General features: G+C 49.6%; 1 protein-coding gene across 1 annotated transcript in view; it reads left to right on the top strand.

Annotated features, from left to right (window-relative positions):
- Positions 1 to 820: 820 nt before the first annotated feature.
- PRR5L (proline rich 5 like) overlaps positions 821 to 21,990 on the top strand; it is a 51,305-nt gene continuing 30,135 nt past the window's right edge. Inside the window, exons 1-3 of the mRNA XM_021685380.1 lie at positions 821 to 1,009; positions 2,433 to 2,513; positions 16,131 to 16,179. Coding sequence (XP_021541055.1) covers positions 846 to 1,009; positions 2,433 to 2,513; positions 16,131 to 16,179 — 294 coding nt within the window. The 5' untranslated portion in view covers positions 821 to 845. The remainder of the gene's footprint in view (positions 1,010 to 2,432; positions 2,514 to 16,130; positions 16,180 to 21,990) is intronic.

Below are 21,990 nucleotides of genomic sequence, written 5' to 3'. Positions count from 1 at the left end.
TGAATGAACAGCAGGTCAGGGATGGGGAGATGTGCCTGAGTGAAGAGGCATTGATGCTTTGGGAAATACTGAGCAATACACGTGGGCTGGCATGCTAAATGCAGATCATGGAAGGTCTTTAGTGCCAGGAGAAGGAGCTCCTGTGTTCTTTTTGAGGCATTTTGTAAAAAGCCATCTCTTTTTTTTTTTAAAGATTTTATTTATTTATTTGAGACAGAATGAGAGAGAGAGAGAGAGCACATGAGAGGGGGGAGGGTCAGAGGGAGAAGCAGGCTCCCCGCCGAGCAGGGAGCCCGATGCGGGACTCGATCCAGGGACTCCAGGATCATGACCTGAGCCGAAGGCAGTCGCTTAACCGACTGAGCCACCCAGGCGCCCATAAAAAGCCATCTCTTAATGCACAACGATGCAGGGTCTACAGAAACCCAGCCAGTGCCCAAACGTTGACTGGTATTTATAGGAATCACAGTGAAGCACAGCTGAGAAATCACCTTTCTGTAAGATTGCCTTAACCTATGCCCATTGTGGCTGCCTTCCCACCTTGGGGTAAGCACAGTGTTACAGTCAAAAGTGGGAATGGGAGCCAGTGGGGTATGGATGTTATTGCAGGGTCCTGGAGTCTTCTTTAAAAAAGTGTGGCTGGAAAATCCCAGCCAACCTCCTCTAAGAAATGATCTGCTCAGCCTGGGAGTTTTCAATAAACACTGCCCTCTCTTTTCAGATGTTGGCTAAATTTGTGGTTTTAAGAAAGCCTGACGACCGGAGGGCAGCTCTGGGAGAAGCCCTTCCCAGGGGCACTTGGAACCTTCTGGTCCAGAGGAGAAGGCGTCCCCTCACCTGGACTTATGACCCGCGGCTTCGCTCCCAGTCTACCCACTGAGTTCCACAAGATGGGCTCCTTCCGCAGGCCCAGGCCGCGCTTCATGAGCTCCCCGGTGCTCAGCGATCTGCCCCGATTCCAAGCAGCCCGGCAGGCTCTGCAGCTGAGCTCCAACTCGGCCTGGAACAGGTAACGGAAGGGGGGGGGGAGCGGGAGGGGGCGATAGTCGTGGAGTGGAGGGCTGCCAAGGGCCAGAGCAGGGCTTGTGGAGACAGGCTTAGCTTCTGCTCCTTCGGAGAGCTCTGTTCCAGAAGGTCATGATTATACATCTAGGCCGTTGATGAAGACAGCATGTTTCCCTGTGGACAGTGTATTCCCTGGCTTCCCTTGTTTGAGGAGAGAGGAGGGGGGTCCCTGGGGGCCTCTGGGCTACCAGAGTCAGTTAACCGGATTGGAATTTACAGTTACTATTCATGTTCCTTAGTCACACCCCAGACTATTCGAGTACCAAGGGGTGGGGCCATGTAAGTAACCTCAAGTCACCTATTACTTGTCTGGGAAGATAAGACACATATCTGTGGAAAGCCAAATGAGTGGTATAAACTGGGGACTCTCGGTACCTGTGAGCCACAGGCGGATGGGAAAGGGGACACTGCGCTTTTCTGTGGTGTCTGGTCAACGTTTTGTAGGCCAAGCATTGAGTAGAGACTGAATCAACAGTATGTTTTGAATCCCTGTGGGCTGCTCTTTTTTATATCTAGCAGTTACTCTTTGGATGTAAAATAATGATGCATTTAATGCATCATTATTTTAAAGCATTACTGGATTCTCTGTACTTTGAATCATCTTGGATTGTCTCATTTTTGCACAACTCTTATTATGATGGGGGTGAAGAGGGGCTCTGACATGTTTTGCTGTGAATGGATCTGTGTTCTTTTAAAAAAAAGACCTGGGATCCTTGATAGAGACGAGATTATAATCTGCTCCTTGCTGAAATATTGGGCTGGTGCCCCAGAGCACGTGGTGTCAAGATTTAACTGTGGCCCCTCCAGGGACTAGCCCCCTACTGCCTCTGCATCTCACAGGAGGGGAACGGAAGGGGCAAGAGAGGCTAGCCTCAATGAAACTCTTCCAAGGTAACCCTACCAAAAAGGCAAGGAATTAGCATTTCATATCAGCCCCAGGCATGCAGGCTGTCCCGTGAGGACAGGGACCTCCTAAGTGAAGGAACCCTGGGCACCGTTGGCATCTGCTTGCTGCAGGCGCCATTTTGGATCCCTCCAGGCCCAGTGTCCTGAGAGCAGATCCCACCACCTGCCCTTCATGAATGCTGCTTGCCATCAGGGCTGCCAGCGAGGCCAGTGAGGAACACCAGCTCGCCTTTGAGAAAGTTGGGGGAGAGGGGCTGCTTTGGGATCCTCTTGGCCTCAGTCTTCTTTTCTCTCTGAGGACCCTGGGAAGGAAATGATGCATTTCCAGGGATGGAAAATGGGCCATGTTTGTGCCATGGGCTCTCTGGCCCTTGCATCTGCCTTTAGCCCTGAGCTGCTTATTGAGGTTTCCCTTGGCAGGCAGATCCTCTAACGAGGGCCCGTTTCTGTTTCCCCTGTAGTGTCCAGACTGCCGTGATCAATGTCTTCAAAGGGGGCGGCTTGCAAAGCAATGAGCTCTATGCATTGAATGAAAACATCAGGTATGTAGATGGCTCGGTTAGGGACCATTTCCCACTGTGGGTCTGAGCTGGGGCAGTGGGGGCCACCCCACTGGAAGCCTTAGCTTAAAGTTTTTGTCTGCTTGGTTCTTGTTGTTTCTGTCGAAACAACTTGTTGTTTCTGTTTACTGGCTCATATGGCTACTAAGTTCTGAGACCCTTATCTATCTAGACTTCCGGTCCACAGAGGGTTCATACATTTATTCCTGTGTATAGTGTCTGTAGGGGGGGCCTTTGTGGGGGGGGGTTGACATAGGGCAGATGTCACATACTCTGTAAATATGGATTGTCCCTGCTTAACCATTAGGTGCCACATTCGGCAAGATGGCCTTGTGGTTAGAACCAGACTGCTTGGGATTCTGCTGCCCTTGTTGCTTTTACCGACTTAAGTGACTTATTAACTTCTTTGTGCCCCAGTTTCCTCTTACATGAAACACGGATGGGAAATATGCCTACTTCCACAGGATTCTTGTGAAGATTTAAGTTGGGTTATTGTATAAATGACCTGTTAGGACAGGGTCAGAGCTCACTCGGTACTGGGGGCTCTTATGACTGTGCATGTTGTCGCTGTCATTACAGTTTTGGTGATACAACCCTCAATAAGATGTGGTCCTTGAGGGGTTTCTTGTCTTCCAGAATCTTCCCAGTTGTGTCAGCTTTTCATAGATTTATTCACTCCTTCAACAAATATTTGAGTGCCTCCTTACTGGCCAGGCACTGGAGAGACAACACTGAGCAAAGACCGAGGTGGACCCTGCTGTCCTGGGATTTATATTAAGTCAGGGAGATCCTCATTGGTCAACTAACCATACCTGTAAAACGTAGAAGTGTGGCTTCGACAGCTGCTGTGAGGAAAGCACGTCTGTATGACTTGATCTTGCCGAGGCCACGAGTAATGTCCTACTCGTGCTCTCTTCTGGAGGACCAGTGGGAATTCACCAAGTGAAACTGCAGGTGCAAAGGTCCTGTGGTGGCATTGAGCAAGAATCCAAGAAAAGACCCATGAGCAGAGAATACCAGAAGTTGGGGGATGGGTGGTATGGTTGGATTTGTGTTTTGGACAGAGAGGCAGGCACAGCCCAGAGCGCCAGGATCTCCTGGGGACGGGAGGTTGTGCATCAGGCCTTTTAATGCCCTGATGTTCTTTCCTGTCTGGTGTGTTAAGTGCAGAACATCAAGGCTAAAGACCCAACCCTGGAATGGGCAGAACAATAAACAAGGCCCTTATTTGGGTCCTGTTTACATTTAATGAGGACCTGTGTTAAGGGTCAGTGAGGTGTTTTAAGAGCTCTGCTTTCATTAAAACCGTTGGGCTCAGAAGTAAACTGAGGTGTGTTGAATTTCTACCCAGGCGCTTGAATTTCACATAGTAATTACACAAGTATGGGAAGAGACAATAGAGCTTGTCTAGCCCAAGGCCTCCTTTTACAGAGAAGGCAGCTGAGACCCCACGAAGTCAAGTGACAGGGACAAAGCTGGGTCAGCCAACCCCTGGGTTGCAAGAATTCTATTTTACTCCAAGAACTAAGATCCTGGCCTCTTCGGGAGGGTTCTTTAGCTCACAGTGGAAGTATAAATAAATAAAACAGTGACTCAGGAACATGCTCATTGTTCCTCACTTTGGGAGACTGATCCTGAAATTGTACTTAAAATCTTTGTGGGCAGCTAGGAAAAGTACTGGGCCCGGCAGATTCCACCAGCCCTTTTATCCCCAGGGGGTTGCTAACTCAGAAGCCTTCAGGTTTCCAGCAAGTCTTCTGAAGGCGGGAGGCTGGCCTGGATGCAGGGAGGTGAGAGTTCACCCTCTGTTGAAAGGGGATTGCGGATCGCCCTGGCAGGACGCGGGGCCGGTGACACGTCAACTTCTTTCTCAACCGGAAATTAAGACTTTTATGTGAAATTTCCTGGCTTTTAAATGTTGATAAATAATCTGAATTTCCCCCAAACATTAGTACAGGTCAAATAAAACACATTTGTGGGCTGAATGGGACCGGGAGGCCATCCATTGACAAGAGGAGCCCCAGCGTGCGTGAAGGCGTTGCTGATGGGGGTGGGGGGGCTGTCCTAGCACTAAGGCCGCATGAGTGGGGGAAGGGAGCTAGTCTGGAAAAGCTCGGAGCACCTCTCAGCCCGCCTGACCCTCCTCACAGCCCCGTGAGGTGACCACTGTTCTGTGGTTTATCCATAAACTTGTGGATAAGAAAAATAAACTCTCGTCCAAGGCCACCCAGCTCTAGAAAGGGTGGAGTCAGGATTTGAACCCCTGTCTCAGACACCTGTGTTCGTTTGCTCAGGCTGCCATAACCAATGCCACAGGCTGGGGGGGCTTCTACCGTAAATATTTACTTCTCACCGTTCTGGAAGCTGGGAATTCTGAGGTCAAGGGGCCAGCACATTCGGTTCCTGGTGAGAGCCTGGTTCAGGGCTGCCCGCTCGCTGTGTCCTCACAGGGCCTCTCCTTTGTGTTCAGCAGGCTCTCCGGTTTCTTCCAAGGTCACTAATCCCATCTCGAGGGCCCCACCCTCATGAACTCATCGAAACCTAATGACCTCCCGAAGGCTCCATCTCCAAATAACCAGCACCCGGGGAGGGGCGGGCGTCAACAGAGGAGTTTGACAGGGACACAGTTCAGTCCAGAGCAACACCTGTGTTCTTTGCAACATATTGTAGAGTCAGGGGTTTCGGACTGGAAGAAAGGTTAAGCAGATGTTCTTGGCCTTCTGCTTTCCTTTCACAAGGCCTTTGGGACCCCATCTTCCATCATGTGCTGAGATTCTTAACACCCCTCTGAGAAGCATGACATCCCCCCCAACACTCCCTTCCAGTGTTGGGTCTAAGGGGTGGGGGGGGGGGCGGCGGCTGGCTGTTTCTTCCTATGTTTTGAGCAATTTTCAGGCTGGTGAGAGATATGTGTGGGGTTTGACACTGATTGCCCGGATGTGGCTCAAGTCCAGGAGATGTCAAAGCTGTCAAAAACCAGAGTTGCAGCTACCGATGTTCTGGACCTTCTCTCCTCTGGCCTTCTCCAGGAGAGTGGTTAGAATGGAGATGGGTTTTCACATCACAGACACTCAGAGTCTGACTGAGAACGTGCAAGGCATGCCAGGCATAGTGTGACCCGGTCCCAAGTGGAGTCAGGTGAGCCGGCCTGCACGCATGCCCACATTTGCAGGTGCCTGCATGGGAATGAACACAACTGTCCCTCATTTCAGCAATGAAAACGCCAGAACAGACCTGCCCCTCTCTGGTTCACCTTCGTGGAGACATTTGGGTTTTGATTTTCCTTTTTCTTTTCTCTTTTGGAAGCAGGTCCATAAACCCGACAGGGTTGAAGCATGCCTGGTACGGAGGGTGTGTGTATGAGGGGGCGGGGGCAGAAGGGCAATAGGAATGTAGGGAAGAGAATGTGGAAGGAGAGAGGACCAGTGATTCTCAAGCCCACTTTGGCAGTCAGTTGTGATAGGTCTTTGTGCCAGAAGATCTGTGCCAGGTCCAGTAGAATTTTTTAACTTGTTAGGAGAGTGGTGTCCAGAGTCAGAGAGACTGGGAATCAAGACTAGACTAGCTGTGTGACCTTGGGCAAGTAAGTTACTTTGTTTTTCTCGGTCTCTGTTTTTCCTTCTATAAAGTGGGGATAATAATAGCACCAACCTCACGGTGGTTGGGAGGACTAGATAATGCTAAACACTCCATGAGTACAGGGTCCAATGCGTAATAAATGTTAGCCGTTATTACTGCTATCCTTGTGAAATGTTAGCGATAATAAAGTGATAAAGGATGGACCAGGTATGAGAGCGCAGGGCAGTGTGGTGACTCACCACACGGACGGTATTGTGTAAAGATTCTTCTAGCAGTTTGGATGCGGTGACCTCACTTCGAAATAGAGAGGTCCAGGACGGGCTCCTCCAAGAATGTGCTGGACCTGAAGTTTGGGTGAGGCTGAGTTCTCACAAGGGGCCAGCTGTTTGTCCTTTCCACAGAGAAAAGAACGAGAGGAAATGACTCTCTCAGTTCTCCATTCTACTCAAGCCAAACGGTAATAAACTTTGATGGATTGTCCAAATCCAGAATCAAAGCTGAAATCAGTGTCCCCGGTCACCCTGGCCAGCCCTGGCCTTCTTTCTGACGGTGGGGTTCGTATGTGCCTGGGAAGCATGAGTTCATTTAAACGTGGGTGGATGCAAAGGGTGACCGGGAAGATAGAGGTTTTATGTAACTAGGTTTTATAATGCAGTCATTACGAACACCTGGTCTTTTGGTCATCAAAAGTGAGTTCCAGTTTAAATTTTAGCAGGTAGACTTTGGAGTAGCCATGAGGAAGAATCTTGGTAACAATGGGCAAGTTCTAAAACACGTTGTTATTAGATCAAGGGAAGGATGTGGAGACCTCTTAAGAAATTCGTCAGGAGTGTCACGCCTCAATAAAGCAGCACATTTTCCCCAAACAAGTCAGGGCATATGGTCAGTCAGCATGAAGACCATAGATCAGAATTGCCTTAGAAAGCAGGACTTGCATGTTGCCATATCCCAAAAGGCAAGAAGATGACCCTTTAGAATAGACCTATTCTAGTGAGATCCCGGGTCCTCACAGTCTACGACTCTGCCTGCCCTAAAATTCCATCTGCCCTGACTGGAGCTGGTCCTGGATGTCCTCTTGGTTTCAATTCTCCGTGGGACATTGATGTGGTTTGTAATACCGTCCCCGGCCTCATTGCTGATGGGGCTGCAGTTTGGTAGTGGGGACGCCTCTGGGTCTGAGGTTTGGGTTTCGTGAGGTCTCCCGGGAACAAGAGTGGCCAAACTCCCTGACACACCAGAGCACGTTCTTCCTGAACATTCTTGTCAGCCAACGACTCTACCGATGGTGTGTGACCACAAAGGGTTAGCAGAGGGCGAGAAACCTATGATTTTCATTGACTGGTCCTTATAAGAACCCATGCAGGTGCTTTCACTTTTTGCTTGGTGGGGGGTTGTGTGGAGGGAGAAGTCAGAGGTCACTGGTTCTTTAATTCCTGTCATCAGTGGATGTTCGTGGATGCTGTGCCAGATACTGGGCCAGGTTTGGGGGAGGCTGTTGAAGTAGGTGGTTCTAGCTCTTGGGGAGCTGCCTGCAGAGTGAGAGCGGGGCCCTGCACAGGCGGTGATGGTTCCGTGTTCTTAAGTGGGGTGCTAGCAGAATCCAGAGTGCCAGGGAGTGCAGAGGATGGGCTCATAATTATTTGGGGGAAGGTGAAATCTGGAGTTGAAATCTGGAGGATGAGCAGGTAAGGGTCAGGCGGAAAGGGCAACTGAGGATATAACCTCCTTGTTAATATTGTCTCCATGCCCCCCCCCCACCCCTGCTCCTCCCCAGGATTTTTTTTCCTCTGCAGAGATGAATGCTCAGAGGCGAGGTTTCCGGAAGCCAGAGATGAGTTATCTGCAGCAGGCCTGAGGCAGGAAACTCACTTCTTCCTTCTCTCTCCAACCACCCTGTTTCTGTTCTTGTTGGGAGGGCGGTGTGGAGGAAACCCCAGAGATTTTCAAGGAAAGAGGAGGTTCCAAGAACTGTGCTTGATCTTTGACGGGTCTGAGTGGAAACGCCCTCCTTCTGAGTCATTTGGGCTGCCTGAGCCCCCTCACCCCCGAAGGGAAATGCACCTCAGGTTTTCCCATCTCCGTGAGGGAGTCTGTTGACGGTTGTGGGACCCGCAGCTGCCGGGGGGGCGGGGAGAGCTGGGAAGGAGCAGAGTCTGGATGAGGCCCACAGGCTGGCAGAGTCTGAGGCGAGGCTCCCCGAGGTGATGCTGATAGCAGACGTTTGTGTAGTGTTTAGCATGTGCCAGGCTCGATTCTGTGTGCTTTAAATATGTCCGTTCTTCTAAAACTCAGCACAGCTCTATGAGGCGGGTACTGTATCCCTGTCTTACAGAGACGCAGCGAGCTGGGACTCCTTGCCCAGAGTTGCATAGCCGGTCCGTAGCCACGCTGGGATTTGAACCCGAGCCCCCCGTGTTCTTAAACACCTAGTAAGCAGGCCGCAAGAGGCATGCAGAGCCCGCCCTGTCCAGACCAAGGCCTGACGTCCCCGGGGAAAGATTCTTTACCAGATCCTGAGGTAGGCCGGACATTGTCTTCTGAGGACCCTGCTTTGGGAGGGCTTAAGGTGGAGTCTCTTTTCGGCTCCGGTGGCTCTGCCCGAGTATATGTGTTGTCCCTGTGTCTGCTCTGGTTGGCTTTGGGGGCGGGAAGAGAGGGAAGTGACAAATCGGAAACCTCTGGGGCTGACCCATGTGGTGGTGGTTGGCCCATATGGTGTTTAGAAATGTGGGTATCTCCCCTAAAAATCCAGGCCTCTCTGGAAAGTTCACATCGGGTAACACTGGACGTGTAGTCTGGCCTGGGACTGGTCAGGGGGAGCCAAGGCCTGGTTGCTGGCTTTCGAGGAGCATGCTGCAGCCCCCGCTGTTCATGCCTGCCCGCGTCCCTCACCCACCTTACCCACCCGCCCCTGTGAGCATGCGGGGTACCATGGGCTGACTTTGAGGTCGGCCTCATTTGGGGTGAGGATCTACCTATATGGCCCCGGGCAAGGCTCTGAGCATCAGTCTCCCCATCTGCAAGAGGAGGATAAATTCCTACCACAGAGGCACTGGAGGATTAGCAATGCTCTGTGCCAACTGCCTAGCATCGTGCATGTGACATGATTAGCCAGCTCAGTCCGTAGAGTGTGCAACTCTTTTTTTTTTTTTTTTTTTTTTTTTAAGATTTTATTTATTTGACAGAGAGAGATACAGTGAGAGAGGGAACACAAGCAGGGGGAGTGGGAGAGGGAGAAGCAGGCTTCCCGCGGAGCGGGGAGCCCAATGCGGGGCTCGATCCCAGGACCCTGGGACCATGACCTGAGCCGAAGGCAGACGCTTAACGACTGAGCCACCCAGGCGCCCCTAGAGTGTGCAACTCTTGATCTCGGGGTTGTAAGTTCAAGCCCCACCTTGGGTGTAGAGATTACACAAAAATAAAATCTTAAAAAATAAAGAAAAAAAAGGAAGGCTAATGGAAGCTCTTTGTTGGTGGTCTCCCATCTTTTTTTACTGTCCCCACTGCCACCCACTAGGGTGCAGGAAAGCAAGAGGTATGGGAGTCTTCACATTTTACCTGAGTCATGGACACCCCCTCCAGTGGGCCCCAGTAAAATGGACCTCAGGAGGAAAGGGGCATTTGCATGTCAGTGCACAAAGAGGCCACCTCCTTAAAATATGTCCTGTTGCAGAACTGAGGGAGGTGATCTTCGGGGGAGTTAGCAGTCAGGTTGCGGGGTACTGACCAGCTACAGTATCAGGAACAGGGCCTGGATCATGAGGAGGTTGGGTTGGATCCTGCTAAGGAGCCAGGTTGGAGGGCCTGAGTACTTGGGGCAGCCCCTAGTAGCCAGATGACACGGAAATATTGAACAGCTCATCTGGCCGTCCTGACAGATGCTGGGGAGCCATGAGCCCCGTGACTCCTGTCTCCAAACTGCTGCCTCCTCCCCTGGGGTTTTGCTGCTCTGGGTCTTTCCCCGTGTGCCAGGGACATGGTGGCCCGTACCCGAGGTGGTTTTTCTCCGTCCTCTGGGCCGCTCCTGCGCCGCCTGCCCCCTTGGGGTCCCCGTGCCTCTCCACCCGCCAGGATCCGGCTCCGGCCCAGCCTTGTTTACCCTTCAAGCCCACAGAAGTGGGAAGTCGAGTTGACAAGACAGTGAGGGGCGAGTTGGCGGGTCTGTGTAATAACAGGAAATCGTGTCATCTGGGGTGGTGTCTAGCCCAGTCAGCCTTAGGCGGGGAGAAGGGGGTGACATAATACAGGCCAGTGAGTGGTTCCCCATTTTTTCCCTCTTGTGGCCTTTCTGGCTTCTGACTGAACTTCGTGCCCCGTTTCCCTTTTGGGTTGGACCCACGTGAGCGTTCCTTTGCCATTACTCCCAGGTCCCCACTTCCTTTTTCCAGCTCCGTGGCTTCTGCTGGTGGTGGTTAGCAGCAGGATTCTGTGTGCCTGGAAGCCACATAGGTGACACAGGGGCGAAGCTGGAGCCCCGTGAGCTGGGACGTCACTTCCGTCTTAGTCAAGCCACCTTTTCCCCCCAAGTTTGGCCCCACCATCCTACCTTTGTTACCCTTTGTTCATTCAGTGAGGTCTGGCCCTAGTGTCCGGCCCCATCGTGAGTTTCACCTGGGTCCCTCATGCCAGGCTTGGGAATGGGCTGGTCCGGCTGTACTTTTAAGATGCTGAGAAGCTGTTGGATCAAGTTCTTGGGAGTGTGGGTGTCAGGGTCTGCAACCCTGGGCAGCATGCACCTGCCCAGCCTTATGCACGCCAGGCCTGTTCTGGGAACTAACTGGTCCAGGATGAACTCTTTAACCCTTGCGGTAATCCGCAGAGCGGTATCCTTGTTACCCCTGAGCTCTGGCTGGAGAACGGGTACAAGGGACTGACCAGTGATGTTGACTTGCAAAGGTGATCGCTGACAACAGGCTTTGGTCCAGGTCCTCACACTCCATGAGGCCTCTCTCATCTCTGTCCTGAGCTTGCTGCACACCCTCCGTACTGACCTCTGAGGGTTGTTTTCCTTGTGTTTAAAAAGCGGAGGTGTTACTACGACCTTATGGCTTTGTTTTTGGCTTACAGGAGGAAACAGGTGTTGCGTATGTTGTGGACTGCAGTGCCTGGCACCTAGTAAGTGCTTAGTAAACTTCAGTCGCGGGGCGGGGATCATCCAGCTCCATCCTAGGAGCAGTCTATTTCTTATTCCTTATTTTTATTTATTTGTTCCAGTAAGGAATTATATTCCTGTTTTCAGGGAAAACACCCTAGGAGAGGGTGGAGAAAGTGGAAGGGGGCTGCCAGGTTCTCAGCCCCTGTGCCTTAGCCAGAACACGCATCCTAGGGATCGGCAATGAGAGTTTTCATCTCTTGCATCTAGGGAACCACAAACCATAGGCTCGTTAATTCTGTTGTCGTTCCTCCTGCTTTGCTCTCCTTTCCTGTGCTTTGCAAACTAAACTGGCAAAGCTAGTGAGGAAGGTTAGAGGGTGAGTTGACCTCTGAATTTAGGTCTGTGCCCCTCTAACCCCTTGACACTTGTACTCTCTGTTTTTGGGGAAGATGGAGCTCCTGTGCCTGCCGAGACCGTGGCCCCGGTGGGAAGAAATCTCTGTCCAGGCTCCGTTCATCCCTTCTAGCAGCTAGCACCATGTCTGACACAGAGCAGGTGTTCAGAAAATGGCTGTGATTTGGCGAATGAATTTGTGGATCTCTGTTCTCTCTCTGGAGAGAAGCTCCTGCCGAGACCCCCCTGGAGATGGTGTATCAAGACAGAGGGGTGGAAAATCCCTCTTTCTCTCAGTTCAGCTAAGATCATGTTTTTCAGAAGTACTCTTTCCTTGTAAACCAAGTGCAAACAGAATAAACGCCGAGTATAGAAACCGGTTGGAGATTTTGCAGTATGACTTAGCGGCAATCTGCTCTCCGATGGCTGTGCCAGCTCTGGCCTCCTCCCCACTTTTCTCTCTGGGTTGAATTCTCAGGCTGCCAGGCTGAGTTTGGGTTTGGGTTGGCAGGTTCTCCGGCCTTGTGGGATTCTCCGATCCCTGGGAGCACCTGCTTCCTGACATTGCAACCTTGATGGGAACTCCCTCCCAGAATTTCTTCTAGGCTGCAAGCCATTTGGTAGTAACCCTGGTGGTGATTTTTGTTAATTAAATTAAAAAACATTTTTTAAATGTTTTTTTCATAGGATTCACAGGGTACAAAAATTTTAAATATATAATGAGTTATACCATAAAGAATCTCCGTCTCTTGTACCCCAGAAACCCAGTTCTCATTCAACACCCCCCCAAAGAGAATTATTATAACAGCAGTTTATCGGACATTCTTCCAGACCTTCTTTATGCATATGGAAGGAACGTATATATGGAAAAGCAGCCGGGGACACTCAGCAATTTGTAGGAGGTCCACAGACTGGGGTCTGTATCTCCTTGTAACTTCAGGGAATAAAGTTTGCTAAAGTGTTTTGTTGCCCTACTTAATTTCCAGCAACAGCTTCAATTTTCTCCAGCTCCTTACTTGGGGAGATGGATAGGAGGGGACAAAGCCCAGTGCATTTATATGTAATTTTTAAAATGCATTCGTGCTTCACCTGCTTGAAAATCAAGGCGCTATCTATTTCAGTTCAAAGGGCCTGTTGGAAACCAAATCACATCGCTGTTCCAGAGCCGTTAAGTTCAAAGAACAGATGTGACAACTGAGTTAATTGGTATTCTGTAAATAAAAATACATATTCTTATTTTTCTCTTATCTTTTCACAAGGTAGCGTATTATACACACTGTTCAGCATCTTGCATTATTTAAGACTTAATATAACCTAGATCTTTATGTACCATTAGAATTCTTCTCTCTCTTTTTTAACAATTGCATAAAATTCCATTGTAAGAATGATACAATTTTTTGCAAGTACTTTATTGGTGCCCATTTGTGTTGATTCCTTTATTTTGCTGCTGCAGAAACTCTGTACATATACGCAGTGACCTTGTCTAACACAAAACATGCTCCGAAGTAGGACAAGTTTTGTAAGGGACAGAACCACTTAGTGATTGGCACCCCTCGCCCCCAGGACAACAGAACATTGACTTAACTGATCCGATGGGGTCTATTCTGTTCGGCTAAGTCTATATAACAAGACCTAGTGGACAGGGTTTTGAACTCAGGATTGAGGAAAGGACACATGTCTGGTTCTCTTACCATACCCGGTCAGAAATAGTCCATTAATTAGGTTGAAAGTATAGAAGGCGGATCGTTGTGCAGATTCCTGTGTCTGGTTCCTCCTCAGTAAAGGACCGAGGATCCGAGTTCTCAGTGTGGTAGAAGCACATATATATGGAAAAGCAGCCGGGGACACTCAGCAATAGTAGGAGGTCCTTGCCTTGCGCTGCTCATTCTTCTCCATCACCATCTCACTGCTCCTGGTATGGCTGCTTCTAGCTTCAGTCTTAGAAGTTCCAGTCTTTCCGCTGTGCCTTTGTCTTGGCAGCCGTGTCAAGTTCCCTCCTTAGCCTCTGCTCCTTTATCAGCTAGTTTCTCCCACAAGCTTTGTCTCCCTGTAATGCTCTGCAGAATTCTGGCTGTGGCCACGGCTGGTGGCAGCCCTGGCAGGACCGGAAGGTGCTGTACCTTCCCCTCACTGTGAGCTGTAGCCTTTCTGCCTCCCCTGATCGGTCGGGGACCGTGCTTCTCGGATTCCTTGGTTGGGTAGCGTGGTGATGCTCCCAAGTCCTGCCCTGAAAAGTCCCTGTGCAGTAATCACCTGTTAACCACGTCCAGCCTTGATTAACGATGCTCACATTTACATGGATCCCTCCTCCACTGTGCTCCGGGAGGGTTTCCCATAGCAGTTGACCTTGAAGGACTACCCTTCCCACGGACCTCTTTCTCCTTGCACTTTACCCGAAGCATCTTCACGAGCACAGTTTCCCAGCATGGATTCCTCAGGGACACCAATTCCATAACCCATTCTTTGGTCTCAGAGCCGTGTCCGTCCCTCAGCATCATGAGTACCCAAGACGTGCTTGGGAAACTCTGTTTGGGGCAGCCCGTTGTTATTAGGACGTGTTTTTCCACCTTTTGAGGAAGCTTGGCTTCTTCGCCTGTGGTTCCGAGGCTTCCCAGTGGCCATGAAGACCTTGCTCGGGGGTGCCTCCCCTCTAGTAGTCAGAAACGGCTTCCCTGACTCTTCCTGTTTGAAAGCCTCCACCTGGGGCTGCCCACTAGGTTTCTGTTTCTGCCTGAGAGAAGGCTCTAGCCTCCCAGAGCGGTGATGAGCGCCCGGCCCATGGCCTGCTGACTGATGAAGGTTCCCCCGCCTCTTGTCAGACCTGCCCACATCTGGGAGAGCTGCTGGGTTGTGTTTGTGGGGTGACCTTCCAGGAGCCCGCCGTGATACTGGATTTCAAAATGCAGTATCCACCACACGCACATTGTCGGTCGTGGGAAAAAGAAGGTATTTTCCTAGCTCAGCACATGTTTGCAGCTTTCCAGGGGTCTTTCTGGTATGAGAATTTAGATTATGGAGGTCTCCCTCTTTTTCTTTTGCAGTCCTGTTGCGTCTATGGTCTGCGCCTAATGATACCTCGCTGTAACTTCCTGTTTCTCCTCCAGCGACATGTGGGGAACGCATTCTTGGGCGGGGAGTGGATAGCAGCAGCTGTTGTCAGAAGCCTGAGCACTTGCCCCTTCATGACCATGACTGGTGGGATGGGTCAGTGCACTCATTTGAAGTGGTGAAGAGTGTACCCCCCAGGGGACTCACCGGCTCTGGGGAGCTATAGCAGTGGGGCCAGTCCCATGATTTGTCACAGGGAGAAGGGGTCTGGTGCCAACACCTCTATGTTTAAAATTCGTTCGAGCTCTCAAGACTCTGAAATCGTCTTGCGAGTGTATTTATGAGCATGCTCTCCATCCGCAGCACCGAGACCTCCTCTGTGTGTTCACTTCTGCATACCTGGTGCTGGCACAATGTCTGGCACATGAAGGACAGCTCAAGAAATGTTTGTGGCTGGATGAGTAAAATCTCTTTTCCCAGTTGTTGCCCCCTTTGGAGGCTTCCTCAGTCGCTCGGGGATGAGCGGCAAGACCAGCCCAACCGTGGCACCAAGTTGAATGTCCTGGTGGATTTGGAGGAGAGACAGGGTGGGATTATGGGGAAAGATGTTGAATTTGCAGAAGGCTTGGGTTTGAATCTTAACTCTGCCACCGGCTTATTCCGAGGACCTCTCTGAGCCTCCGTTTCTTTTTTTTTTTTTTTTAAAGATTTTATTTATTTATCTGAGAGAGAGAATGGGAGACAGAGAGCATGAGAGGGAGGAGGGTCAGAGGGAGAAGCAGACCCCCCGCTGAGCAGGGAGCCAGATGTGGGACTCGATCCCGGGACCAGGATCATGACCTGAGCCGAAGGCAGTCGCTTAACCAGCTGAGCCACCCAGGCGCCCCTAAGCCTCCGTTTCTTTATCTGCATGGGTGGGATAATGATTGCTCTCCTCTCGCACATATTTCACAATCTTGGGTTGAAGAATGTATGGCAAATGTGTTTTAAATCATAAAGTCTGCAGATGTGGAGGATTCCAAAATTATAGTCTTTCTCCTCTTTGCTTCCCCCGCCCCCTTCACATGAAGCCAGGTGCCTTGGCTTGCCTGTACCAACACTCCTGGACTCTCCTGTGCTTGGGGCATGATCTCAGGGTCGTGAGATCGAGCCCTGTGTTGGGCTCTGTGCTGGGTGTGGAGCCTGCTTAGGATTCTCTCTCTCCCTCTCTGTCTGTCCTTCCCCCTCCTCTCTCTCTCTCTTTCTCTCTCTCTAAAAAAAAAAAATCTTCTGTGGCAGCCTGGATCCCCCTGTAGGATTTCCATTGCCTGAATTCCCTAATATCTCTTGTGCAGAGGTATTACTAAGCCTAGCACACTCCCTTCTTAGACCTCGCCTCGGCCCCTGTACCACTGGCGAGCACTCCGTCATTGTCACGTATCTATGGACTAGACACCAGGCGCTGTACCATCAAGGGCTGCTTGACGGTGTTTCTCTCTCCCCAGGAGGCTGCTGAAGAGTGAGCTTGGATCCTTCATTACAGACTATTTCCAGGTAAGCTGCGTGGGTCTGAGTGTCTGTCATTACAGTGTACGTGGATGCATGTACCATTCCTTCAACATCCAAAATTACGGACACCGAGTCCCTGATACAGGCAGGGCCAGTGTGGTCCCTCCTTTTATGGAGATGATGATCTTGGGCAGCAGCTCTCAGGCTTTTTTAGTCTCAGGACTCCTTTGTGCTCTTAAAAATGACCACTTATTTGGGTTATCTCTGTCTGAATCACAATTTTGGAAATGAAACCTGAGAAACTTTAAGATATTTAATTCATTTAAGTAATAAACCTATTACACATTAGCCTAAACAGCATTTTTATGAAAGATGGCTTTTTCAGAAAAAAACAAAACAGAAGAGTGGCATTGTTTTATGCTTGCAAATCTCTGCACCGTCTGGCTCCAGAGGAGGTAGCTGGATCCTCATATCTGTTTCCCATGCAGTCTGTTGCGGTACTGCACATCATGTAGTCGCTGGAAAATCGCACGGTACACCCATGGAGGATGCAAGGAAAAGGGCAAATTGTGGCTTCGGGTTACTGAGGAAATAGTTTTGACCATGTGGGCAAGGTCTAAGGATCTCTCATGGGACCCCAAACCACACTTAGAGAATTGCTGCTTGAGTGACCTTCCGTCCCACCCCCATGGATGGCATCTAAATCACTGTAACTATAGGTACCCTTCAGCCAAGTTGTTTCTGGTCGCTAAGCCTCCCGGTCTGTCCTGTTAAAGACGATTGGATCAGGGGATCTGACATCCCTCCTGCCAAAACCCTATTTTTACGGAGCTATTGAATTCAAGGTTCCAGTCTCACTTGGAAGATGGTCTCTAATCCACTGATACAGGTGGTTTTCCTGATTCTAACCACAGGCACATGGGGACGGGGGAGCGCATGGGGACGTGTTGTTTGACTGAGTAACTCACTGGGTGACACTTTGGTGAAGTCAGAGTTCCTGCTTTTCACTTATTAGTTGAGTGGTCTTGGGCAAGATGCCTTGTTTTCCCCATCTGTAAAATGAGAATAAAAATATGACCTACCTTAGAGGTCATTGTATGGTTTACATGAAATGACATCCGTAAAGTACTCGGCACATAGTGTGTGGGGAGGGAAGTGGGGGGACAGAGTGGGGGAGTGGTCAAGATCATGCCCCCTAAAGCCAGACTACCTGGGTTCAGTGCCCAGCATAGCCACGTACTAGCTGTGTGACCTTGAGCAATTTGCTTTACCTCTCTGTGTTTTAGTTTTCTGTTCTATAAAAACAAGGGTAATAGGACCAAACCTTACAAGGTTGTTGTGAGGACCGACTAGATTATTATTTGTTAAGTGTCAGGAACAGTGACGAGCACAGAGGAAGACAGAGTAATGTGGTCGTTAAATTTATATGTATGCATATTTGTTATTCTAAGGTGTCATTCATCCCTTTTAATGGGAAAGTAACATAAAAACAGAAAACATCTTGGTTTCAGGTTGGTGATGTTATTCCATATCCAAGGAGAACATACTTTTAAGACTGTTTAAAGAGTTTTTAGGTCTTAAAAACAACACAGGCATTCTTTTTTTTTCTTACCAAGATTCAGGAAGCTTAAACTTTTATGTGCACTTTTATTTTTTTTAAGATTTTTTATTTATTTATTTGACAGAGAGAGCACACAAGCAGGGAAAGCAGCAGGGGGAGGGAGAGGGAGAAGCAGGCTCCCTGCTGAGCAGGGAGCCTGATGCAGGGCTCAATCCCAGGACCCTGGGATCACGACCTGAGCCGAAGGCAGACACTTAACCTACTGAGCTACCCAGGCGCCCCTTATGTGCACTTTTAAAGAATGACAGATGTCAGTCCTTTAAAACACACACACACACACGTGTGCATGCACATGCACGCACGCGCACGCACACGCGCACACACGCACAGAGCAGAAAATGGCCGCTATAAATCTGGACAAAGCAAGACTCAACGGAAGCCTGGAATTCAGTTGGCTCAGATGTCTCAGCTGCTCGAAAGAAGGCCCGGGTCCAGGGAGAGACAAACGTAAAGATTAAGAAAGAGGTAATTAGTTACAAATGTGAATCATCTCTGTTGCCCTTGACTCAAAGGTCAGTCTTGTCCTCAGCCTCTCCTCTTGCTGTGTGTAGGACTGATTTTTAAATCCAACTCCAGAGAAGTGGTTTTTCAATCAGTTCTGGAGGAACCTGCCCAGCTGGCCGCCTTCCTCGTTGACATTTAAAATAGACAGCGTTTGGTGTGGTTTCAATCGGGTTTTAAATGTCAGTTGTTTTTTGCCATAGGGGGCTTACCCCTAGGATGGGTGGGGAAGGGCATTTGGGTGGGGACTTGTTTATCTGGGAAGCCCTGAGGTTTTTGGGGGCGGTTAATGCTGCTTACAAAGTATGCCAAACACTTAACTAATAACCACATGTCATTTTTTTTTTCTATCGAGAGCTTAATCAGACAAACTGCTTGGTGGAGAGTGAGTCTGACAGTGTGGGGTAGGAACTGGTTTTCACAGTTTTGAATCTGGTTTTTCCTTAGTGTAGGGTGCTAGACGGGAGAGAGAGCTAGCCTGGACGCTGTCGAGCTGTCTGCTTAAATGTAGGTTTTAAGTCTCATGTAAGGAGCAGAGCCCTTTTTAAAAATGGTGTCTGGTTCCCCAGTCCCTGGAAGGTACCTGGCATAGAAGAGATACTCAGTAAAGTTTCTTGCGGGAGAGGGAGGTAGATGATTTTAGGTGGTAGAGGCAGGGGCGTCTTCATGGCTGGAAATTATTTCCCTTCTTTTTCCTTTAGCACTGCTGATTGTGCCAGAGAGAGTCTTGGTTTGCGAGTCTTTGACACTTCTGTGGGACTTGGCGATCGTGTTTCAGGAAGATAGAGCAGGCCTCAAGTGTAGAGCCTTCAGCTAGGGACACTAATTAGGATTTCATAACCTTTTTTTTTTTGCTTTGAGTTGATGATTGAGTTACATTCTATTTATGGCAACTGATGTTACTATAGTTTCATTTTTAGACATATGTATGTTTTAAAAGCGGATGGATTTAAGAAAAATAGTCTGCAAAGAGTAACAGTTTAGGCGGCCCTGGCTATGGCCAAATGCTGAAGGTGGTTCAAGAGAGACTCGGGTTTGGAGAGCCTCGTGCTAGGCACCTCTTGGAAATGGGCTGGTCCCAAAGCCATGCCAAGTAGAACTCTCCATGAGGGAGGATGGAGGGGAGGAGGGGCATCCAGGAGGGAGGGTTCTAGAGGCCAGCCTTCACATTCCACTGGCAGATGGAAAGTCTGAATGGGCTCCAGGAAGAACATTCCTCCGGCAAGGAGGAGGGCAGAAGGTCTGGGGACAAATAAGGAACAGAACCCAGGGGTGGACAGGGAAGACCCCAACACCATGGATGTGGCTGTTGGTGAAGATGATGAATGGGCTCCTTGGGCACTGGGCTTCTCTTTGTGGAGGAACAGATGGCCCCCTCCTGGGCATCTGCATTCAGCAGTGGACTCCCATCTCCTGGGACCCAGACCCCCAACCCAGTCATCTCTACTTACAAAGCCTTCTTTGTGACGCCGCTTCTGAAAGTGAACATTCTCACTTTGTAGCTTTAAAGAAAGAGTCACAAAAGAATATTTTCAGCGAAGAATAATGAAAATGACCTGAGGTGAAGGCAGAGGGGAAGCAGGTGGAAAAACAGTGCTTATCTTGTGTCTACAGACACACAGGAGACAGGCCATCTGAGCCACAGAAGCACAGATAGATTTCCAGAAGACACTGATCCCCCCAAAATCTGACATTTCCAGCATTTTCTTTTTCCCTCTGTTTTGCATTGCGCCTGGAAGGAGGGTTGGGGTTTCCCAGGGGAACTCTGTATCATAGAGACAGCTCTGTGGGATAATTCATTCCTTATAACTTTGGAAACCAATGAAATGCTATGCATTTTTGTATCACCTAATTAGTGGTTAACCACCTTGGTGGTGCGGGGCATGGGGATGCGAGGAGTTGCAGATAGCGTTTTCTGTGTTCCTGTATCTGCTGGTGTTGCCGTGGCTGCTGCAAGCTTTCCCCTAAGCCCAGAAAGTTAAATTCCTTTTGGTTTTGCTTGATACAGAAACTCTGGGGTGCCTGGGTGGCTCAGTCGTTAAGCGTCCGCCTTCAGCTCAGGTCATGGTCCCAAGCGAGCCCTGCATCGGGCTCCTGCTCTGCAGGAAGCCTGCTTCTCCCTCTCCCACTCCCCCTGCTTGTGTTCCTGCTCTCGCTGACTCTGTCAAATAAATAAATAAATAAAATCTTAAAAAAAAAAAAGAAACTCTGTCTATCGTCAGTGGCTCTGAATGATATAGTACCTAGGAAAGGGGGAAATTTAGTCACCCTAATGCCTAAAGGTGATGGATGACCTGGTAGCGTTTGATACAAATACCTCCCCCCTACTACCCATATCTGTGAGTCCCAGGAGGCCGGTTTCCTCCTTAGCTCTTCATTATCAGGGAAAATTCATTGAGGGTTTATGGCAGAGCCAAAGGAGGAAACATTGAAGCATCGTGGCCACTGTGGAGTTGGAGATTGCAGACAGAACAGGGATGTAGATGCATCCATGCAGATGCATACCACACTGTGTCGTGTTAACTGAAAACCCGAATGGATGGTAAGGGCTTCCAAAGAGGCCCAGAATAAGTAGATTTTGTAGGGGGCAAAGATGGGACTGGTTAGAATCCACAGCTAGCTGGGTGGAGAGAACGATAAAAAGTGGGGAAAATCACTTGTGTGTGATTTTTTTTTTTTTCCAAACCCAATGGAATAGAGGAGAAAAGTTTCAGCTCCTCTTTGGTCAGCCTGGGAAGTCTTCTCCAACCGATGGGATTCCCCAAATGGAAAAAGATGATCAGGTGGACAGAGGGTAGCAAGGGATGGAGTGTTGAACAAGTGGGCTGAGCTCCAGCGAAAAGACAAGGAAGAGGGGAGGGGATGATGCCTTTAGGTGAGAACATTGTTACAGGTTGTGTTTCAGATTTGGCCAATACTTGGAAGAAAGGCATTGTGGAGTTTGTAAATATGTGGGGCAGGGGGTGCCTGGAAGCTTTCCTTGGCTGCTGTGAGGGGAGAAAATAGGGTGGTACCCTGTCTGGGGGCTTTGAGAAAGACCCCTGGATGTTTCAGGCTACTCTCGTGGGGGGCCGCCCGACAGACCGCCCTGTTATCTTTCAGCAGCTCTGCCATACTTCATCCCTTCGACAATTACCTGAATTCTCTGCAATTATTTGAATATTTTTATTGGACTTCTCTCAAATTTTATGAAGGTAAGTGGAAAGGATGGGTCTGGTGAAATTGATAACCGTAAGTCTTCATATAATTGAGATCAAGATGAAACTCAACAGGCACGCCGACATGGCAGGTCTTTAGCCTCACTGGCCTTAGGGTAGTGAACATTCAGTTGCGAAAGAAAGAACACATAGGTGCAAAACGCTGGAAGTATATCATCCGCAGATGAGGTGTAATTAATTAGGGATTTTATAATCCCTCTTAGCTCTACGGGAGCAGAACTCCTCCTTATATCATGTAAGTGTCTCGTTCCACACGAGGACGTGTGTTCAGGAAACCATTATGTATGAAATTGGGTGATTTCCCATAGAGCTGGCAGGAGCCGGGCTCAAGGGCACTGATGGAGGAGGGGCGGCAGGTGTGTGTGTGGGGGAAAGGGGATGCTGGAAATGCATGCGGTGTTCAGATACGGGGACACGTGCAGAGGTTCAGTGGCCCACGAGGAATAACGACTGAGTTGGAAGGGCTGAGAAATACTTGTTAGGCGTGGAAAGCAACAGGGCAACTTTTTCTGAGGC

The sequence above is a fragment of the Neomonachus schauinslandi genome, chromosome 11 (assembly GCF_002201575.2).
Source record: "Neomonachus schauinslandi chromosome 11, ASM220157v2, whole genome shotgun sequence".
In the NCBI taxonomy this organism is placed as follows: Eukaryota; Metazoa; Chordata; class Mammalia; order Carnivora; family Phocidae; genus Neomonachus; species Neomonachus schauinslandi.
This window is presented reverse-complemented; position numbering and strand designations above follow the sequence as displayed.